We start from the raw sequence: 24,074 nt of genomic DNA, 5'->3' as shown, positions 1-24,074 counted from the left end.
TTCTTCTGTCGGAATGCATTGGTTGTGGTTGGAACTGACGCGGAAGTACAAGCTGTGCGCGAGAGCGAGGCGGAAGTGCTGCTGCCCCGGGCACGGATTGGATGCGGAGCTCGCTAGAGGGGAACCATTGTAATTATTTCTGTCGGTGTTTTGTGGAGGGAGGCGGATGAACGGGGGGAGGGGTGTTGGGAGGTGACAAGTTACTGCCTCTGTTGTGGCTTTCTGCCTTTAACCTCCATGTACCCGCGGAGGTTGACGTGAGGGTGTGGTGGGAATGCGATGTTTTCCTTCTCTTGGGCTCACCTTTTTTTAGTCCGTTATTCCTCTGCGTTATGTGAAAGAGGTGGTTGCAGGATTCCGACTCTGTTGTGATGTTTAACAATTGTGTTATTTCATAGCGTGGTATCGGACCCGCGGGCTTCCGTGCACAGCACTGGGGAATGAGGGCACAACCTGAGGAGGGAGGACAGTGCTGGAGCTGGGGAGAGATGGCCTGGCTCTTAAAACCACGCACTAACCGACAAAATATCACAGAATATTGCCCCGTGTTTTTAAAACCCTTAACATGCGAGAACGTTTCACAGTGAACTATCAGACGATGTCACTACATTGATAGGTATTTATTACTAGTGACTTACTGAGAAACACGGAGTAACAGCAGTAACTCTCCTGCCACACAATTCCAGTGGCCATGACTATGAGAAGTCTGTGCACTCTGCATCGTATTGCTCTATGAGGAATCTGTGCACTGCACTGCACCCTACTGCACTATAAGGAGGAATCTGTGCGTGCTGCACTACATCTTACTGCAGTTTGAAGAATCTGTGCAATAGCACTATGAGAAATCTGTGCTCTCTGCAGTGCGCCTTACATCGCTGTGAGGAGCTAGTGCCCAGGAGCTCTAGAAATGCTTTAGCTGTTGAGTATACTGTGACCCCAGGTGCCCTGACTCTAGTGGACCAAGGACAGACCTATGGACTTAAGATAGACGGTAAAAAGCACAAGCTAAAAGGACAGTGCATCCGGAGATTAAGGACAATGTCAGATTGTTCCTGAAGCAACTCTGACTTTATAATGTGAAGGGATGAGTCGAGGGGTCAAAGATAGCCTGTTCCATCGGCGATGAACCAGCTCGCCGAAGGTCCTCCACCTGTATCAAGTCCTCTGGAAAGGAGAAATAGAGAAATATTATTTCGATGATTTCGGGCCTGCTAGGTGGATCACAGAAACCATGTAAGAGTGTGGGGCACCAACGACTGGACTACCTCTGTACTTTGTAAAAGACCTGACGAATAAGGCAGAGGATTTTTAAAGTGGATTTTTTTTTTTTGCCTGAGACCTAGTGAAATGACATGATGATATTTCTGCAGGACTGGCGTCCGCCTTATTGATATAGTCTGAATATGCTGCAGTCTTCCCATCACAGCCTCCAGTAAGCCAAGATAGATAGTCTGCTTGGTATAGAATAAATGCTCTTACCTCTTCCACTCTTTTAGGAGTGGGGAGTAATGCCACAATCATTCCAGTAATCCACAGTTGTAAAACACAAGAGCAAACCTTTTTGAATTTAAGGATGAAATCAGAGGTCATAGATAAATGTGATGCCCAGGTTCATAACTTGTTACAGCGACAACCAGTGTAGGCCAGAGTTCTGACTTCCTGTGCTCCACCATTGAAAAGAACAGTTTTATTTCTATTCACCTTTAAAACGTTAAGTTGTCGTTAGGACTTGAATGGGTGTCGGGCAGACCTCCTGAAGACTGATGCAATTGTCAAGCTCCCGTTCCAGCTTAAGAAACAGCTGTGTCATCGGCTTGGGGTGATACTTACAACTCAATAGAGGAATAACCCCTCAGTAGGGCCACATGCCGATTAAAGATAAAGGCAAAGAGACAACATCCCAATGGGTTGCTCTATACACTTTCGCCTACATTGCTGAGCAGAACGGCAGAGAAGCAACAACCTGTGTGCCCCTGAACAGAAAGGAGCAAAAACATTGGAAATACAGGCCGCAGTCCCTGTAGCAAAAGGACGGTCAACCAAAGTCAAACATTCAACAATATCAAACAGCGCCAAGCCCATCATTACGAGTAATTTGAAACTCACCTGGGAAGGCCAGAAGAAATGCCTCCCAGCAACGACCAGGATGGAATACTGGATTTTACAAAAAAAAATACATTGTCCTCTAGAGCTTTTTATTGACATTGAAACAGTATGTGTCTCTGAGATCCCAGCTCCATGAGGGAGAGCAATGATTGGGCCATAGTTTTGAGAATCCAAGGGATTGTATTTATTATATTGAGTTAAAGGTATGATTATGCACACTCTCTTTGCAAGCACCTAGGCCAACACCGAAACAAGGGATTGACTGATAATCAGCTGGTGTCATTAGTGGACCCATATCTGCCATCCTGCTGTCCAAAGATACGCTGATGTTTCCTCTTTACATCCTGCTATTGGTGTTGTGCCCTGTTGGCTGCAACCACTTGTCCTGATTACAGAAATATTTGCCATTTCTCCCTAGCTTGGATAGTTCTGGAGATTTTGAAGGTGCTAATAGACCTAAATCTTCATTTCAACTGGACTCTGCATGTTTTTTGTCCAAAAGGGAAGCTCATCCAAAACTTTCCCAGCTACTACAAATATGTGACTGCAGCTGAAAGCTTTCAAGACACCGGCACAAAAAGCCCCTTGCAGTAGAATCTGTAGCGGTCACCGACTCAGTACTGCTGTTATCGTCCAGTGAGTACCCTCAAACTATGAGACCAGTTGGGGTTGTGTAGTGGAAATGTCGTGTCACGTTTTAGTGACATACCATTTTCCTAGAGTGTTTTGCCATATCCCTGTCTTTGAGCGCCAACCAGACCCTTGCAGCCATCCAGCCCATCCAAAAAACACTCGGAGGTCTATTCGGGCCATCGTGCCCACCATTGCAATTAAAATAAAACACAATAACAATGCAGTCGGTACACTCCAGACCACCCTCATGCCCCTACCCTATGTCTTCACCAAAGGACTGGACCCAATCAGCATAGCCCTCACTGCAACCCTGAGTGACTCAGTCTGTTCAGCCACTTTCCTAAATGCCTGCAAAAACGCCACAGTACCCTAGCCCTCCTCAAGAAACTGTCGACCCAAAGACGCTCACCAGCTATCAACCCTTTCTCGCTGCTAACCTACCTGGCAAACATTATGTAAAAGATGATAAACATCTAGCCATCAATCGCAACAACTTGACCCTCTTGACTACCTCTTCAGTCTTGTTTCAGGCACAAGAGAGGCCGTCCTCATCATCACCACAGACAACGAATGACAGAGGAAACACCTCTGCCTTCATCCTACTGCACCTGTCTGCAGGCCTCAACTCAGTCTCCCAACCCAGCCTCATGTAACGACTGCATGAAGCCAGCATCCAAGGACCTGGGATTTGCTGGATCTGCTTCTTTCTAACAGGCTACACCCAGTCCGTCAGCTTGGCTCCCTTCATCTCAGAAGACACCAACCTCATTTGCCAAATTGCTCAAGGATCTTCGCTCAACCCCAACCTATTCAACGTCTACATTGCCCCACTTGCAAGCATCATTGGCGTGCGTGGTCAGCGTCCTATCCTACGCTGATGATCCCCCACCTCATTTTCTCTCTGAAAACATGTCAGATAGCCAGACCAGTTTCTCCACATGTATGATTGAAGTCACCAAATGGATGAAAACTAACTACCTCATTCTCAAAACAGACAAGACCGAAGTAGTTATCTTTGGTAAAGAGCCCTTTCTCTGGGACTCCACCTGGTGGCCTACTGAAGTTGGACCTACACCCCTCCCGGCCATCTATGCTAAAAACCTCAGACTAGTAATGGAGAACTAACTCACTATGACTGGCTGAGTGGACAGTCTCAGCCTTCTGATTCCACACACTCAGAGTGTTGAAGCTTTCAAATGGCTCCCCACCAACACTCGCAAAATTGTCACCGAAGCCTTTATCACTATCAAGCTGGACTACGTCAATTCATTCTATGCCTGAATCATCACAGAAGACTCAAGACCACAAAAAACTCAACAGCCAGACTCCTGCTCAACCTACCTCCCTGCACTCACATCACCAAGAACTCCCCTGGCTCACAGTTAACAAATGAGCCCTCTTCAGACTCCTCATGCACACACATATAAAGCCTTGCACAACATTGGCCTTCACATACCTCAAAAACTACATAAGCTTCCACAAGCCTTCTAGATACCTCTGCTCAGTCAGACTCCCACTCACCCTCTTCCCTCGCTTATGCAGAACCAGATCTGGCAGTTGCGCATTTTCCTATGCCCCTAAAGCCTGAGACGACCTTTCCCTTTATACAAGAGCTGCCTCCTCAGTTTGTGAATTTTGCAAGAAACGGAAGACCTGTCATGGCTTATGTAGCTCTGGCTTTGAGCTCCAGGATACCCTCTCAGGTAAATAAGATAACATAACAAGTTGTTGGTGACGTTCCATTTTCCCATTGCTTATTGCAATCTCACCTGTTTCTCCTGGAGCAACCCCTTTGACACCCCTCCCTCCCCCCAAGTTTGTTTGGGGATCCATTTCTCTTGCCACCCTGGAGGGACAGTTATTGTAGAAAGATCTATTGAGTCTCAAAGAGTTCTGAGAACACCCGAGTACTATGGCTGGGTTTAACATTAGAAACCGGGTTCAGTGTAATTTTAAACTCCAAATGTATGTGCGCAAACACAATAAGGGTTTTTATCTCTGCCCAAGGGGGTGGCAGCACCTTCAGTATATTTTCAACAGTTTTTTTTGCCTTGTTGATGAAAGTCCTATTCATCTTTGACGTTGTAGCTCTGGTTGGACATTGGCCTTATTGTTTGTGTTTTACTATGTTGTGCTGTGTTTTATTTCCATCCAGCTCCCGTTATTGCACTGTACTTGGATCCCTTAAAGTGTTATTTATCTCTGATTCCTGCAGGTCACATGCCTGGCATTTCTCACTGGCTGTCGCCTCTTGTCTCTAACCGTTTTTTTGTGCCGTATGTGCCACAGGATTATTGTGGTTTTTAACTTCTCCAGTCTCCATGCTCACTGGCTCAAATATCTTTTCATGTGGCTGTTGGTATTCAGATTTCAACTGCCTTAAGCACACCCTAGTTTCTTGTTCATTTCCAGAAGTCTCAATATTTCAACTCTCAACTTGTTAATATCTGGAATGTTTCATGATTGGCGGTTCTTTGCAGTAGGTGTTGTGGATCCCTAGTCACTGCAGAAACGCTGTTCCAACTCTAGAAATGAATACAGCGTCAGTAGGATATATTGCGAGAACTGCAACCTGTTAAACTGTTTATTTTTATAGCTGTTGCTGTAAAAGTGCCTGCCACAAAGTCTCGCAAGAGGTAGATCCTCTCCTACCACTCGAGTGCATAAAATACTGCATATGCCATCAGACAGCAATCCTGCTGTTCATCTTCTTGTGCTTAGGTGTTTCCTTGTTTTAATTTAATGACCAAACATGAAGTATGATCTGTCTGTCAAAGCATGTGTATATCGATCCCTGAATAAAGTACTTGTGTTTCTTTTTCAGTTGTAGAACACCGCAGCATTTTTTCCACACCCCACCAGGGCAGTCATGTGCCAGAGGTTGATCAATAAATCTTCTTGGCTGCCAAACTGAGTGTCTTGCATCTGGTAAGTCAAATAAGTTTATCACTGGAAATAATATCAAGAGAGAAAGAATTATGTTGGTCTCTCACATTTCCTCCTAAGTCACAAGTGTACACAAAAAGGTGTGGCGTTCTGAAAAAAACATTGATTTGTTGGGCTCCAATTATCCTTATAATATTTTCTCATTACGTCCAGGGATTATCTTTTTCAGATGCTCAGACCCTCAGTCCCCAAGGAGGCATGCTTCATCATTGGTTCATGCTCCAAGTTGGGTGGGGTGTGCATTCCCTTATGGGCTCCACCAGAAGCAAGTTTTTCAAGATCTTTTTTGTTGCTTATGTGAATAGTCGAAAGAACAAGTCCAACATACTTAATTAGTGGTTTGCGCATTCCCTGTTGTCATGTCACTCACATTCTACTCCCCCCCCCCCCCCCCCAGTAGTAGGTACAAATCAAGAGACCAGCCCACTCCAGCCATTAGATACCTTCACTTTGAGTGATTGCATTTTTTCCTTTCACACATACACCTAAAAATAGTTCCCCCAAAAATGGAAATTGTTAGGCACATGTAAATGACGTAAGGCATTTCTCATGTGTTGAATCTACTTCATTACCTTGGCTGCTGCTTCATGGAACAGCACAGTTTGCCTTCACCACAGATTTTGTTTTGTACACATACAGTAATTTTGTAGCTAACTTCTCCTCCGTGACCAAGTTGAGCTAGAATAGGCCCAGATTCGATGGTAAAAAATAATTTAATTTGGGGGGCGTGGCTTCGGGTGTCAAGATGGCAGTCGCACTCTGAGAGTGCTCTGGACCCATCCGCCAGAGGAAGCAGACCTTTATTTCATCCGAGAACATCTGCCCGCTGACCCTGGAGTGTTCCCCGCTTGCTGGGGATCCTGGGGAGCTGAGAAGCGGAAAGAAACAAGGCCTGGGTCTGACCTCGAGCCGTCCGGGCCCGCGACTGAGAGGGCGGCGCGGTTCGCGGCATTCCACTGTGGCCCCTGAAGTAGCGCAAAACTATGCACCAGGCGTGCCAGGGGAGCGCGTGATAGGAGCGGAGGGGGCTCGGCATCCACTTTACTCACACATCAGCAGCCCATAAGACGCACGCCAGAATTGATCTCGTATTCGCGTCTGCGCTGGACATTACCAGCGTCACTGGGGCCGAGATCCTTCCCCACAGAGTCTCCGATCACGCACCAATACAAATCCGGACTAAAGGCCCGTGCAGATCGCCTTGAGTGTTGGCACCTCGCCTCTCCCTCGGCCCCTTGTTTGCGATAGCTCATAAAGGTGTGTGAGAAGATTAAAACCCTAGTTTTAGAGTCCGCCAAACATATTTGGAGGGCATCAGCGGCTCCAGTGTACGGCTGGGGGGACAAAAACCGGAAACTCCTACACTGGTTGGCCACGCGCCCTATGGCTAACAGGGTCATATCGGAGATCATAGGCGAAACCGGGACCCCCCTCCAAGACACCTAGAGATATTGCACAAAGTTTTGCCTTTTATTATGTGAGATTATACGAAGTGCGCCCCGACCACAGGTAGAGAGGGAGTACCCCCTCCTCAACGACATTACCCTACCCAAAATTTCTCACGCAGTCCGGGATAGCTTAGATGAGGCAATAAGTTTGGAGGAAGTCCTGGGCGCAATAGCCACCCTGGCCTTGGGCAAGACCCCAGACGGCTTCCCATTGGAGCTCTACAATAGATGCAGTGACATACTAGGTCCTCATCTCCTTAACATGTACAACGAAGTGGAGAGTAACAGTCGATTACCCTCCCGGAATCGAACAAGCCACAATTGCAGTAATCCCCAAAACTCAACCCCGTCGCAGCATTGTTCGGACTACCGGCCCATTTCTCTCCTAAACATCGAAGTTAAAATACTGTCCTCTATTCTCACTTCCAGATTGAAAACAGCGCTCCCATCGCTGATCCATCCCGACCATTGTGGCTTTATGCCCTCCCGAAGTACCAGACACTGTATTAGGTGGCTGCACCTGGCCCTGGCACACTCCGGAGTCTTGACCCAATCCCCCAAGACCCTACTCCTGCTCGACTTTGAAAAAGCCTTCGACACCGTGGACTGGTCCTACCTTGATCAAGTCCTACAGAGCAATGGGATTGGTCCCAGATTCCGAAGGCTAGTGGGACTATTATACTCCCATCCAACGGCTAGGGTGCAGGTAAATGGAATTATATCTGAGTCGTTCCACATTAGCCGTGGTACTCGTCACAGATGCCCTCTGTCCCCGCTGCTCTTTGCACTCGTAATAGAGCCCTTAGCTAAACTGTTCCGGGAGGACACTCTGATTGAGGGATGGTCTTGGCCCGCTGGGCCGGAGTACTGAGTGGCGCTCTATGCCGACGATGTTCTCCTATACATTGCCAATCCGGCCACAAGTGGCCCACGTATCTTACAGATCCTGGACCTCTTCTCAGAGGCCTCCGGCCTCACGCTAAATCCCCGTAAATCTCTACTGGTTCCACTGCACCCCACGAGGGACTGTATTGACTGGCAACAGAACATCCTCACCCGCCGAAATAGCTTCAAATACTTGGGGGTCCACGTTGCTCTCATTCCAGAATTGGCATGGGAACTTAGGGCCAGATGTAGCAAAAAAACTTTTTGTGACTTGCAAATTGCGAGTCATAGCGACTCGCAATTTGCAACTCGCAAAATGTTATGCAGAAAGGTGTCTCAGGCACCTTCTGCGACTCGCTATGGGGTCGCAAAGACCCACCTCATGAATATTAATGAGGTGGGTCGCAGTTTGAGACCCCATAGCAAGTATAGGCACTCACAGGGATGGTGGTCTGCTCCTCATTAATGACTGGGTCGGGGAGGGCTTGTCAGACCCTGCATACCGGCTTGAGCTCCACACACTGGGCTACCCCGGGGTTTTCAACGCTCTCTACGGGTGCCTGATTCCTCGGTCTATCCCGGAAGTGACCAAAGTGGTTTTGACGGGGTTGCGAGACGCCCAAAGGGTTTCAGGTTGGTGGAATCGTATCACTCAACAGACCCCGCTATGGCACAGAAAGCTACTCGCCGAGGTGGCGGGACTGAAGGGGTTCCAGAAATGGGATAATATAGGGATCTCTACACTGGGAGACGTCTGGGGGGGATCGCACATGAGGTCCTTTGAGGAGCTCCAGGGACTCTTCTCACACACAATTCCACAAATACCTCCAACTCCGCCACGCTTTGCTGACACCCATGCGAACAGGTGAACACGTTCCTGAGTACGCCCCCATGGAAGCGAAGGTACTAATGGGTAATCTAGGTAGAGGCGGAGTTTCGCATATATATATCGCTCACTGATAGCTAACACCTCGTGTCCCCTTGAGGGACTCCGCCGCAGATGGGAGGGATGGGTGGGACCAATCAGGGAGGAGGAGTGGAGAGAGGCATTGATGGCACCAAGAACCCTAGCGATGTCAACCAGATTCCGTCTCTTACAATCCTTTTACTTACACACTGCATACCTAACACCTACAAGGCTACACAAGGCAGGCCTCCGCCCCACAGCTGGTTGCCCCCGATGTTCCCATCCAGAGGCTGATTTCTTCCATATGGTATGGGCATGCCCAATTATAGAGACCTATTGGAGAGCAATTACAAGACAGATCTCTAGGGCCCTGCAGGAGGAGGTGACAAACGCTCCACTGCCACTCCTGCTGGGGGTAATGGGAGACGGGGACTTGAGGAGAGCAGAGTGGACCTTTCTGGGAGTAGCATGCCTAGTGGCCAAAAGAGACATTATGACAGATTGGATAGTGGGAGAAGCACCATCCCTGAATAAATGGAGACAGGGAATGGACTGGTGTGCACAGCACGAGAAACTGGTGTATGAGGCCAGGGATGCCCAAGTAAACACGACAAAGTATGGGGGAAATGGGAGGCCTTGACAGGAGACTAAGGTAAAGCAGAGCCCTGCACATGGTGGGGGCACTCGCTCCAGAGACGAGGCCCGGGCCCCTCGCTCCAGAGACGAGGCCCGGGCCCCTCGGCCCGTCTCACTTTCTCTGCCCGTGCTGGTCAGCCTGAGTTTGAGACCAGGCTACTTTCTACCATTTTGAGACACAGACAATGTGCATTGAGTTCGAAGTGGGGCCGGGTTGATTATGATCAACCATTTAAAGTGTGTTATTTGGATTATTTTAATTGTGTTAACTGTGTTTAAGCATTTGTGTATGCTGTATATTTACTTCCTAATTTTTCTCAAAACAATAAAAATGTCTTTATAAAAAAATAATTTATTTGCTCAATTCATTCTTCGTATCTCAAGGCAAAGAACAGGACAGAGTGACACTGGTGTAATAAATGAGCAAGGAGCACTCACTATATTAATTTCATGTCCTAAAAAGAACATTTTTGTTCAGCAAATCTTTGCTATTTGACTGAAAAGCAGAGAAGCCGGAAAGGTATTGTAAATGCCCACCGTTAACCTTTTATATGATACAGTCAAATCTTAATGGATGCAAACATCTCATTGATGCATATCCTTGACATGGGGTATGCCTGGATGTATGTGAAGAGGAATTTACTAAAGCTGAGCACAGTTTCTCTGCAGGGGCTGTTCCTTCAATTGAGTGTTGGGGCATCGCCTCCTGTTATTTTTGCCCCCTGGGCCCTTATTAATCATTGTGAATACAAGCTTGTGCAGCATTCTTATATAGTTTTGCCTGCAGCTGCAGCAGTCAGATGCTTTCGAGTGCAGCCTCAGTGCGTGTGGCAGGCCTGGGGGAGTGGGGCTTTATGATTGGCTGACAGCGGAGCAGCAGACAGGGCTCTGCACAGTGTCAACCAAGTGTGCATGTCTGGTTGGACTGGTGCCTTTGCCCAGCCGGCCCACCGACATGCGCTCTCACCTCAAGTGTAACCTGCATGATTTAGTGAGCCTGGGAAGAGTTAAGGAGCTATGAGCAGACCTGCCCAGGCTAATCCTGGCAGTGCTCTCATGCTTCGTTGACAGCAAGGGAGCAAGGTCTGAATTGGCTCCAAAATGTGCTACTAGTGTCTCTTGTGCAGACTGCAGAGGCAGACAGTCTGGGGTGGATGGTGGGAGGCTCATTCCTGTGGGCGCTTAATGACCAATCACCGTATGGCTTTATTGTGAAGCCGTGCACTGATTAGTCATTCTTCCCTTGGTGCTCAGCCTCTCTCCTTTCCCTCTTCGTGCACGTTGCCAGTAGTTACAAGTAAGTGTGGAGGGAGAGAGGAGACAGCCACACCTGACTTACTGACCTCGTGGGCTGAGCCTGATGCTAGTCCTCACAGAAGCACCGGGGTGGAATGGAAAGTTGTTCTCACTCAGACTCTCAGGAGCCTGCCCGAGTGATCACAGCGCAGTGTCTGGCACATACTACAAAAAGTCCAAATTAAATATACTGGTTACTGTTGTTTAGGTGTGTATTGTTTGGTAGGGCCCACTGGCCTGGCTCTAGCAGAGGGCTGGTAGTGTAATGGCGCATTGCTGTATTTTGATTCTGTGGCATGTGTAGCACTGCCCGAGTTTCAAAAGTTAGTGACCGGACGGTCGCCAACATTACAGTAACTCAGGCCTCACCTCAGGATGCCACCGTTTGCCTCCAGGCTGCATTTATTGCTAACGGTAATCACACCACATGTTTTCACCGCTTCTGTCAAATAGCAGGACATTTCGTGCTTATTAAAGACCGATTTTGCCTCCTCGGGTCCTCAGGCCTTGCCAGCGCACGGTGAGGCTTCTGGAAACCCGTTCAACTCTTACATAGGCGCCTTCCATCACCTAACTCATTTTGGTTTCAAACCTTTACAAATATTTTGTTTTCGTTCGTTCTAGAGTGGGATGTTCTCTCGCTTTTTTTTTTTAAAAAAAGGGAATATTTGTAAAGGTTGGAAATCCTAAACGAGTTTCGTGGTCACATGCACGGGCCTTGTAGGCGTGATGTGACTGTCACAGAACACACAGTTTGCATTTGATGGGGCGTTTATCTCTTTGCGGTGGTGTGGATAACACATGGCATAGCATATGTTTATTTTTGCCAGCTTTCTGTGCACTGACTTTGGTAGATTTGCTTCTCATTATTAAGGTTAGTGTTGGGCCCCCCACCCCTGGTGTGGCCTTAGTTAATGTAAAATCATCCAGGGTGTGTCTTATAAAGCAACATTGAAATCCTGCTACATCGTGAAAGGAGTCAGCAAAAGATGTGGTGATGAAGCAAGAGAGAGGTTTGGGGGACACTCTGGCCTGAGAGTGAACTGGGATAAAACCGGATTGTTCCCTCTGAGTGCCTCCGTGGCACAACCGCTGGTACTAAGCCTGGTCAGATGGGTCCCGAGCTGTCTCCCATATTTGGGAGTCAAAATCTACCATGATCCGCAAGATACCCCAGAGGGCAACATAGGTAGTTCCATACGCTCCCTAAGTTCCTGTATGACCTTTTGGCAAACCTTGCCACTATCTGTAGCAGGGAGAATAGCGATTCTTAAAATGATCATGCTTCCACGACTATTATACCACTTTACAGTACTCCCAATATGGATACCCAGGGCCACATTTAAAGAGCTGGAAACTATGGTGATGACATTCTTATTGGGTGAGGGGCGGAGGACAGTAGCTTTGACCAAACTCCAGAGAGACTCCACAGATGGAGGTCTAGCGGTCCCCGATTTTGAAACTTACTACCTGGCAGCGCAGCTCCAGTGGCTGGCACAATGGATAACAAGCAGAGTAGAGCCAGGGGCGAGAGTAAAGGCATTCACCCCACCAGGGTCTAGGTTATTCGAAGTATTATTGAGAACCGCCGGAGACGGGAAACAAGACTCCCCTGAGCTAAAAATCTTGACTCAGTGTTGGAAAGCTTTCTTGCACAAAATCAAAATAGGGCCCCATACTCACCAGAACTCCCTTTGTTGTCACTGCAGGCTTTGCCCCATCGAGGTGCCTGGAGTGGGCTCCAGATTTGGGTGGAGGCCGGAATCCTAACAGTGGGAGCATTATTTGAAGAAGGAATATTGATACCCTTTGATGCTCTCAGAGCAGAGTTTGGCCTACCAGGGGGACACTTCTTGTTGCACGGTTCACTAGCGGCCAGTATCCGTAGGCACTTGCAGGGGGGAGGGGGAGAACCTTCTACACAGGCGACATGTTCATATCTGCCGTCCTCAGCTGGCAAACACAAAGCAGTCTCAACCCTTTATAGTAGGATGCCAACTGACAGGACCGCTCCTCTGAACCCTCTTAAACTGGCCTGGGAGAGGGATCTGGGCACTGATATTACTGAGGAAGAATGGGAGCGCATTCCGGGGGGTTTCCCTAAAATGACACGCAACGCCAGATTCAAGCTTATAAACTATGTGCTCCACCAGGCATAATCTAACACCTACATGGATTAATAAGTACTTCAGGAAGAAGAGCGAGGGCTGCCCAAGATGTGGCTTGATGGGGTGAAATTTAAACTTATGTTCTGGGACTGCCCCAAGTTGGGGGCATACTGGGCAGAGGTGAACCAAATAGTGGCACGGGCCATAGAAAGAGAGATTCCTTGCACAATGGGTCACTGTCTATTGGGCCGGTTTCCACATACAGCCAAACATAAAGTTACCAACAAGTTTCAGGACTTGGCCTTTACTCTGGCAAAAAGAGAGATTGCGATGTCCTGGAAGAACCCAGTGGGGCCAAAAAGAGAATTGATTAAATGGGCTAGCAGCGAGGGGCACTTGCTCTGACCTCCTATATCCTACTCACTTCTGTATTTTTATAAATGTTTAAAGTTGTCTCACTTTCCTTACTTGCTCTTTTCACATTTTCTGCTCTAATATAACCTCCATCTTAATCGCTGTTTTAGTTTTTCTGCTTTCTAGTTGCTACACCTTAGCCTCCTACCACTGACTGTTTACAGTGAAAAAGTTCTATTTCACTCATTTTTCTCCAGTGAATCACGTTCAGCTTTGCAGGTAACCATCCCCAACCACAATCCTCTCCCAGGTCATGGATGCCTTGTTCACTTTGGGTGATCAGCACATTGTCTCCTTCACGGTCTCTCTAAATAAACTTACTGCCATCTCTTTTTGAAACCCTGAGCTGTTCAACAAGATTAGAACTCTAAGAAGTGAATCTCTATTTCAGGTTTCCTTATTTGACAGACGTACCCTCAAAAGGTCTGTTATGGGCAAAGCCCTGAGGATTTTGCGCCCTCTGACGGTTCATATTCAATCCAATTTCTACATGCAAGTGTTCAAATATAGAAGTTAGCCAAGAGGCACTTTTTGAACTCTGATTTGATTTTTTTTTTTTTATGTTTATCTCTTGGAGATGCAGGGTTTCTTTTTGCCTTTTCCTCCCTTCGGCCTTTTTCTCTTCTCACTTTCTTTCTTTTCTGCAGCCTGAGTGTGTTCTCTTCCCAGTATGCACTTATCATGACATATATTGTGTGAATTATCAGAATTTAGATTTTCTAAAGTGTTCAGTGTTAATAGCTCTCAATTCTTTTAAAGACACAGAGGTCAGTGCTATGCATTACTTTCCTTGGTTTGGCTATACAGCAGCCAAGTTAAACGTAGTAACAAAGATTGCAATTCCCAGAATGTAATGGAATTCATTACTGCAGAGGACTAAACCAGGTATGCTGTCATGACACACTACCGGTGTACTACTTCTGTTTGTACCTCTTAAACACCCACCTGTGGCCGCCTCTGTTTGTACCTTATAAGCACCTACCTGTGCACCTCCTCTGTTTGTACCTTATAAGCACCTACCTGTGCACCTTCTCTGTTTGTACCTCACAAGCACCCACCTGTGCACCTCCTCTGTTTGTACCTCACAAGCACCCACCTGTGCGCCTCCTCTGTTTGTACCTCACAAGCACCCACCTGTGCGCCTCCTCTGTTTGTACTTTATTAGCACCTACTTCTGCGTCTCCTGTTTGTACATCATAAGCTTTTACATGTGCATCTCCTCTGTTTGCACCTCCCAGGTGAGCTTCTAAAAATGTAGCTTGTGATTTCCCCCTACCGCCAGCCATGACCATTTGACTATCAGGCCATTACCCGATTTGTGCTCTGTACATGTTTCGAGTCGCTCTCTGTGTTTTGACTAACAGTGAGCCCTGGTGTTGTGGAGGCGGGTGGTGGATGAGGGGGGGGGGCGATGGAAATGAAATTAGATAAAACCTGGATATAAGAAATGCCCAAAGGTAGAAATGCTGCATTCACCTGCAGACAGTGGACGCCTCCTCCCGCTCTGCCAAAAGGTCATCCAGCCACGGAGTAGCCTTCCTGGGATTAAAACGGACAACACTAAGTCAGATACCATGAAAGGAAGAAAAAGCAACAGTTTTTATTTTTTATTTTTAAATATGAACACATCTGTTGGCTGCTGGGATATCAGGTCAATTATTGATTTTGTTAGATTCACTTTATTAAGAGCTAAATTACTGATATTGCTGTTGTCTGTCTGATCTGCATGCATAATGTAAAGGTAGGTATTTCAATGAACTCCTCATTCTGGAAGGAGCTGCAGCTTAAACTACAACAGGATCCAAACTTTATCTGCTTTAAGAAGAACTAAAGAATCTCCTGTTTGTGTTAAGTGTCGGGGTCAGAGCTAGGTCGTTTAAGTTACACTACTTTCATGGAGATGAATCAATAGTATGGTGATGGAAAATCCACATCAACTCACAAAAATGCTCTGTCTTCCAGCTTAGAAGAAACCTGAAATGCTTAACCCAACCCAGAGGGGCAGAAGAAAATGGCAAAGATAACTTAACAAATAACAAGGTAAAGAAAGGAGTTGGCACTACAGCGGGTCGAGTGTAAACGGGAACGGATTCTGAAGAGGAATGTGAATGGAGTTACCTTTTGTTATCTACTTCCTGAAAAATTAATCTTGTTATGCATTTCCTCTAACTTAAGTAACATCTTAATGTCCAGTCTGTTAGTGTGTAAAAGAAACACTGTCCATGTGCATCTTTTTAAAGCTGTACCTGTAGCACGTTGGTTCTCCGTGAGAGCACTTTCTTTACTAAGTTACTCTGTGAACACTGGTAAATCTCCACCTTTTCTGAAGTAAAGAAGACGTGATGTGTTCAGCAGAACTTTTACTAAAGTATTTGTGTATGATTAACTATCGCTTGGTAAGTTTCAAAGATGGCAACAGAGAGATGTTGTTTACAACCAGTAAAATGTTGTATATTCACATTCAATTACGTTTTCATTTAGTCATTTTCAATCTCTTCACATCCAATAGGAAACAAGCCTTGAATGCACAAAATCAGTGCAGTCCGAGACTGAGGAACCCGAACATAAACTGACTCCTCCCGGAAGACGCAGTCAAGGGCAATTCAGTGAATGTAAAAGTCAGAACTGTGCACGTACATGCCACAAGACTAAGAAATGACCTCTAGAAACTGAAGGCAACAACAATGATAAACTACCTCCTGTGTGAACATGCGCAATTATCAGCTTTGGTCATGTGTTTGGTATGATTTGGTTACAGCAGTGCCCTGCTTCCTAAAATAATAACAGGCCACAATTTTGTGCTCTAGGTTTATTGTAAACTCTTCCTGGCTATAACACACCAAGCAGAGAAAGGCACAATAGAGTGGAGCCAGACAACTGAAGTGTACAGACAAGGAGTTCTACTATCTAAAATGCAGAGGACTGTTAGCAACAATCATGAGGAGGAAGGATCTTCACCCACAAGTGGACAAAACCATTAACCTATCTAAAGACATACTCACTCAAAAAAGTCGTCTTAAACATGGAGTGTGATAAGTATTTAGTGACCATTGTAGTTTATTGTTAAATCAAAAAGCAAACATGCAAAATACCAACACATACATGGAGTGTGAGAATAACGCAACTGCATTATCAGCCACGTTGGTCCTTCAGGAAACACACTCATGGGATGTAGAAAAATATATACCTGACCCAGGTACACCAACCAAGAGAGAAATATTTACACACAGCAAGAGTTTTGGTTTGTCATCAGAACAGCACCATCAGCAAACATACAAAGGTGTAAAAGCATACAAGTGCAGTGAACATGCAGAGAGTTTTGGTCAATTTTCAATCCTAAAAAGACTTCAACGAACAAACACAGAGGAAAAACCATACCCTTGCAGTGAATGTGTGAAGAGCTTTAGTCGGTTATCGCATCTACAAAGACATCAGCGAACGCACACAGGTGAAAAACCATTCAAGTGCAGTGAATGTGTGAAAAGTTTTTCCCAGTTATCAAATCTCCAAAAACATCAGCGAACACACACCGGGGAAAAGCCATTCTGGTGCAGTGATTGTGTGAAGAGCTTTAGTGACTTATCAGCCTTAAAAAGACATCATCGAACACACACTGTGGAGAAACCTGTCAAGTGCAGTAAATGTGTGAAGAGCTTTAGTTGCTTATCAGAATTACAAAGTCATCAGCGAACACGAATGAAGGATAAACCATTCAGGTGCAGTGAATGTGTGAGGAGCTTTAGTTGCTTGTCACAATTACAAAGACATCAGCGAAAACACACAGGGGAAAAAACATTCAGTTGTAGTGAATGTGTAAAGAGCTTCAGTCGGTTAACAAAACTACAAAGACATCAGCGAACACACACAGGGGAAAAGCCATTCAGGTGCAGTGAATGTGAGAAGAGCTTTAGTCAATCATCACATCTACAAGGACATCGGCGAACCCACACAGGTGAAAAACCATACCATTGCAGTGAATGCACAAGTAGTTTCAGTTGTTCCTCATCATTAAGGAAACATCAAAGAACACACATGGGAAAAGACAGTCAAATGAACTGAATGTGAAAAGCCTTTTTCACTTATAAGGCCTACAAAGACATCAGTGGAAAAATCATTTAGGTGCCGAGAATGTAGGAAGCGCTTTAATGACTTATTAATATTACAACTATATCAGCGAACACCCAGGAGAAAAGCCATTCAAGTGCCTGAATGTGTGAAGAGTTTTAGCCAATTGCAATGAATGTGGAAATTGTTTTAGTCACTTGTCTGCATTAAGTATTCATCAGCGAGCACACAGTAGGGGGGGAAAGCCTTTCAGGTGCAGTGAATATCCTGTATCCATTATTAAACCTACGGATACATCAGCAACTACACACAGGAAAATCTATATAATTGCAATGAATGTCAGAAGTGCTTTTGTCAATTATTAGATCTTCAAAGTCATCCTCGAACACACAAGGCAAACCATAGAGGTGCGTTGAAAGTGTGAGGAACTTTTATCAATTTTCGATCCTACACAGTCCTCAGCGAACGCACACCTTCATTTAACTCACGTGGAAATAATCCTAGAGATGCAGTGAATCCGGAAAAGAAGTTAGAAACATTAACAATAATATCGACCATATTTGGACGTAGACAGGAGCAAAAACATGCAGTTATTGTGACATGAAGGAATTACAGAAAAAGGTAAAATCACAACTATGTGGGATATTCAAATAGCAGATGATAGAAGATCCAATGTTGCTCTTCCTATGTGTCAGACTAACTCCGTGCTTTACTCTTTTTTTTTTTCTCAGAGCCCCATAAGAACGTACAGTGCTAAAATTATAGCAAAGGCAATCTATGTAGCTTTTCCACTTGTGTACTGAGTAAGACCTGCTTATGCTGTTGTCATATGTTACTTGCAAAAGAGAATTTTGTTGGTTCGTCTGGGGGCTAGTAATTTAATAGTCATATGGGTGCTTAACTACAAATATTATTATATATATATATATATATTGGAATTAAATGTTCTCCTGGACCTGGCGAAAACATGGAAAGCTAAGTATCATGTACTAATGTATGTCTTTGTTACCTTCCAAACCCTGCTGAGATTCTGGTGAGAATATTCACAGAGGGCCCGATTCATAATAACTTACGTGTAGTAAACTTACAAGTCCAAAGTCTCCTCACTCTGGGTGGAGTCTATGCAGTGCACCGTGCTGAGAGGGCAGAGATTCCACCTTGAGTGCAGAGAGTCTGCCCCGAGTGCTGAGATTACAACCTGTGTGTGGGGACTCCGCACTTGTAACTTTATTACATTTAAGTACATTTGTGTATCGGGCCCTGCATGTTTTTGAAAATCTTTTTATGTCACTGAGTGTAAATTATTGGGACATCTCACAGTTTATTCTGCTAATGGAACTGTGTTAAAGTGTCATCCTTTCATACGTATATTGACTCGTACTCCTAAAGGCAAGAACAAATGTCTAAAAAAGTAATGCAGTTGATTACTAGATTGAGGCTGAGTCATTTGATAATGTCAGTGGACCAAAAAAATTAAAACTGGAATGTATTTTTGTGAACGAATAAGCCAAAGAATCTTAAAAGCTTTTAGTTCTTGTGACCCTGGTTCCCTTGAAAACAGCAGCTAGTCGATATGTTTATAAAGCTGGTGTGAGATTCAGATGCAACAGTCACTACGCTAGGTTTTTTTCTGGGACAAGGTCACTTTCAGACGTTGGAAATTAAAATGCTGTTTGGTGTTAAATGCCAGTATGTGCTTAGCACATCTTTGGATCCAGAGTTCTCTCCATCCTGACTTGTTTGGCGTTGAATGGTTTATGAAACCATGAGAGCAGAGAATCTCAGCATGTGACTAAAGAAACAACTTACTAGAATCATGGCTATCTGTCCTGTATCACATGGCTGGGGTTCACTGAGAGTTGTCCTGTCCGCCCAGGCGGGGGGCACTGGGGATGTCTGACTACTTTAAATGATCAGTTGATTGATAAGACATCTGTCCCTAGCTTTCACTGCAGATATGCAGAATAAGGAGGTACAGTCAGTCGGCGTGACTCCAAGGTGACGGGAAAACAAGTTTGCAATTTGCCAAGTTATGTGCTGCGCTGAGCTGCCCTGTCAGTGTATTTGTGCCCAAAATAGCAATTTTATGAAAAGCTAATGTGAGAAGCTATAAATATGTAATAACCTTCCTCCTAACATCAGATGATGTATAAGATCTGTAGTAATTGGCAAAAAGAATGAAACAAACTAAACTGGAGAGGCACTGTCTAATTCTGTGAATTTAGTTCAAAGGTGACTTCATTAGTCTTACGATGTATGTCACCCATACGGTGGGGGATGCTTCTGGTACATACTCACTCACTCTTCAACAGAGCCCCAGACTCAGGCACACACTCATGCACCCACTCACAGACACATGTATGCACCCACTTACAAACCCAAACAGGCGCTGATACAGCCAGGGACACACCAACTCTGAACCTGACACACCACTCACACTGATATAAATAATAAGTTTGATGTGTTTACTGTTGTACATTGAATTTGTGCTTTTGGTTTGTGAATTCATGATGGATCTGCGGCTCAAGCACTTTTTTTTTTAAATCTGATTTTTAATCAAAATCAACTAGTGTTTGTGAAGTAGGATGGCTCTAAGAAAAGCCTTTGTGTTAATTGTGTGTCTGTGTTTAATAAACATAATAGCGGATGCACAGTTTGAAGTTGCTCAGAAATACCCTGTTGCCTTTATCTGTAACACCATCTCTTCTATATAATCCTTGCATGTGAAAGTGCAAGTTATTATTATATAATGAATGGTATTTTTCTCTTTGTATGTGTACTTTAGAGTGCACCACACATAGAAAGAAGAACAAATGGGAAGAGATAATGTTATTTGTCTGTGTTCCACACTTTAATGCGACCTATGAGATGGTGTAGAAATCTGACACTTTCCCAGATTGGTGAATGCGGGAATGCATGAGATTCCATCATGCTGTTTGGAGGTTGCATGGGAACACCCATGGAGAATACCCTTTTTATGCATTATGCATGAAAGGGATCCATGTTTACTAGGCCTTTAAAACCCACACATGGTGGCTTTGCATGCCCTTGTAAATATGGGATGACACACTGACCCACTGGAGTGTGAATAAAAATGATGTACCACTGACATAGTATGCCGCTAGCGCCTCATAAAATAGCCCTTTACTTTCATGTGCTCTATAAATAGATCCAGTATGTCAGCTTTTTTGTGTTAATAGCTGTAAAGTTGAGTGCTACTCACCCACCTGGAACAAAATATATTTACCAAATTATATATTTAAGAACATACACATTGAGCTGATCCAGGTCCACACTCATGTATATACTAGAAGAGCTAGATTTAAGCTCATTCACACAGTAATACACCCAACCATACGCTAACATCTTGAGGTAAACACTGATACTTACATTGAAGGCAACAAACTGTTTGGCAACACTGCTTTTCCCTCATTTGAAACCTAAACATCATCTTCATCTCTGAACACAACCTGCTCAACTCCAACCTCTGCGTTCCTCCTCAGTAATGTCTTCCTGTAATCTCTTCACCTCTTCCCAGGTATCAATTGCTGTCATCAAGAAACTTTGGTTTGTCTCATTGGTGCTGCTTCCATCACTCATTAAAGGATGTGCAATGGAGAGCACAGTATCTGGCCACTTGATCAGCATAGGCATTACCCAACGCGATATAATTACTTGACTTTAGTTGTGCTGCACATTTCACAACTGCAATTTTTACTGGTAATTGTAATGCTTTCAATAACTGATACATTCTCTCACCATTCCAGATTGGTGATCCTGAAGAGGTCATAAAACCTCTCCGAGACCACATCTGTCTGAATTCGTGAACCACACAAAACCAGTACTGACTATCAGTGAAAATGGTCACTTTGAGCTGTTTCGAAGCACAGCATGCTCTTGTAGGAGCCACCAATTCGGCTACTTGGGCTGAAACAACTCCCTGTAGCCGTGAAGATTACTCCTGAAACTGTGCAAACCGTATAACCAGCTCTCAGATTTCCTTCATTATCTCTCAAACAGGAGCCATCAACGAACATGACCTAGTCATTTTTGTCTCATAGGGGATCTTGGTTATCGGGTCTAAGGTTGGTGCACAGTTCAGACACATCAAGACAATTATGTTCCACTTCATCTTCATCATTAATATTGTCAACATTCACTGACAAGAGTGTTGCAAGATTCAGAGTAGTACATCTTTTGATATTAACATTTGGCAAACCCAACGATTGCTAAATTATAACAGGTTAAACAAGCATTTGCCAAGTATTGGATTTTAGTTCAGGCCGAAAGGACCTTGACAGAGTAGGGTACATTGACCTTCAGTGGGTGACCCATGACAATGCCTTCACACTGTCCAGTGCTGACAAATGCTGCCACAATTGCTTTTAAACAGCCAGAGTAGCAGAAAAATAAGCCATTGGTCTGTTAACTCCTCCCTATAACTGCGACAAAACAGAAAGTGCAAAGCCATCACGTTGTGATGACAAAACAATGAAAAACATTTATTGTAATCAGGCATTCCCAGAGCTGGGGCTCGGCACAAGCTTTCTCTCACCTCGGAGAAGGCTTTCATGCATGTGTCATCAAATGGTGCCGGATCAGACTCCTCTTTGTGTGTCAGTTTCAGACTGGGGCTTGGCATAGGCTTCCTTTCAGCTCAGAGAAGGCTTTCATGCATGTGCCATCAAATGGTACCGGATCAGACACCTCCTTGTGTGTCCGTTTTTGCAATGGCTTGGAAATCACTGAAAAATGTGGGATCCACTGGTGGCAGTGTGAGAAAAGGCCTCTTTTTGACATGGTTACTCCCCTCTTCCCCCCAACACTTTTTGTCTGGCATGTGATGTAGCCTAGAAGTTGTTATTGACCAGGGCTTTTGTTAACCATGTTCCCTGGGTCAGAGCTCTTCCCCTAAACGGTTGTGATGCATTGGCACAATTGGAGACACCTTACGCTGCCACTATAAGTCCTTAGTAAAAGGAACTTAGGTACCCAGGGCATGGTGTACTAAGCGTAGGTCCCTGAGGGCAGCAGCACTGATTGTGCCACCCTCTAAGACCATGCACCAAGTCCTACCATGTAGGCTCAGTACTCTGGGGCAAATCTAAAACACAAACTCGACATGGCACACTGCCTCTGTGCTCTGTCCACTATACACTGCATGCACTATGGGTAAGACACCCCTCTGGTGGACCTTCCAGCCCCAAGGCAGGGTGCACCATACTGTATGTGAGGGCATAGCTGCATGAGCAATATGCCCCTACTGTGTTCTTGCCAAACCTGGGACATAGTGAGTGAACAGAGCAGCCATTTTAATACATGTGCTGGACTGCAACGCATACAAAACGCCTCCGCATGCCTGATCCTCGATGCCCACAGCCACATCATTCCCCTTCTGAGAGACCTATACTGGCTCCCCGTCAACAAAAGGATAACCTTCACGCTCCTCACCCACGCACACAAGGCTCTCCACAACACCGGTCCAGCCTACCTCAACAGACGATTTACCTTCTACACCCTGTCCCGCCAACTCCGCTCAGCTGATCTCACCCTCGCCACCGTCCCCCGCATCTGAAGAGTGACTACCGGAGGCAGATCCTTCTCCCACCGCGTCGCCAAGACCTGGAACACCCTTCCCTTGCCCCTACGACAGACCGAAAACCTGCTGACTTTCAGGAAGCGGCTCAAAACCTGGCTATTTGAGCAGTAGCAGCACCCCCCCCCCCCTGCCTCCCTCAGCGCCTTGAGACTCTCACGGGTGGTAGTGCGCTCTACAAATACGCTGATTGATTGACACTGGTCAATACAAGTTTTCATAGATACGCAATGGTCCCTCTGAACCCTGGGTTGTTTAGTATCAAGCAACTCAGAATGATAAATCCAAACTGGTGCCTTTATTGGATTTATTACCAAATGTACCCAGGGGTCACCTTTAGAGATGCCTCCTGGAAAAGCTAACTACCCTGTCATGGTTGCTGGCCGGTCACATCCAGCCTGCAACCTCCAGACACAAATCTGCACCCCTGGGGTGAAGGCCTCTGCCCTCTGGGATTTAGAACAACGCCTTTCCCGGGTGGAGGTGCTAACACCCCCTCCCTCAGGAATGTGCATTGCCCTGTTGGTAAGCCCTTTAAAGCTTGCCACCTTTGAGGTACCACTCTAAACCCACAATGAGCCAACAAGCCAGTGAGGTTCACTTCACTGACCGGACGCTAACTCCGAAACTGGACACCGCTGTTAAACCAAACTTCACAATGACGATTGTGAGGACAAACCCTGCCAGTGTGCCAAGTTTGGTGGCACTGCGCCCTCTAGTGGCTGAACTTTACCAATACCCTGGGTATTGGTCACTTACCTTCGGTCACCAAGAAAAACACCCCACCCAGGACTGTAAAAAGACCAGGAGGAAGCACCAGTCGAGGGACTTCTGAAATAGCCCGATCTCCTGGCAGAGTGCCCCTGTTGTCCTGCAAACAACCCTTAAACTGGCCTACCTCATGCTTCTGAGGGCATCCTTGTGCACAGCTCCTGGCTCACCAATTCGCTCTGCACTGCAGAACCAGCTGTGGCCCAAGCGTTCCCCACCCCTTGTAAACTTGACATTCCAAGGGGACCCCCAGGATTCACCTT

At 45.6% G+C, this 24,074-nt stretch overlaps 1 protein-coding gene across 2 annotated transcripts; it reads left to right on the top strand.

The window, feature by feature from the left end:
* The first annotated feature begins 16 nt into the window (after positions 1-16).
* On the top strand, positions 17-20,095 carry LOC138287351 (zinc finger protein 436-like). Of its 2 annotated transcripts, none has more exons than XM_069227718.1 (4): positions 17-129; positions 5,564-5,667; positions 15,342-15,419; positions 15,889-20,095. In XM_069227718.1, exon 4 carries the CDS (start codon positions 16,461-16,463, stop codon positions 17,436-17,438), a length of 978 nt encoding a protein of 325 aa, XP_069083819.1. In that variant the 5' UTR covers positions 17-129; positions 5,564-5,667; positions 15,342-15,419; positions 15,889-16,460; the 3' UTR covers positions 17,439-20,095. The 2 variants fall into 2 exon arrangements, with proteins under 2 accessions (XP_069083819.1, XP_069083820.1); XM_069227719.1 differs by lacking the exon at positions 17-129 and adding an exon at positions 186-4,442.
* Positions 20,096-24,074: the final 3,979 nt, after the last annotated feature.

The sequence above is a fragment of the Pleurodeles waltl genome, chromosome 4_1 (assembly GCF_031143425.1).
Source record: "Pleurodeles waltl isolate 20211129_DDA chromosome 4_1, aPleWal1.hap1.20221129, whole genome shotgun sequence".
In the NCBI taxonomy this organism is placed as follows: domain Eukaryota; kingdom Metazoa; phylum Chordata; class Amphibia; order Caudata; family Salamandridae; genus Pleurodeles; species Pleurodeles waltl.
This window is presented reverse-complemented; position numbering and strand designations above follow the sequence as displayed.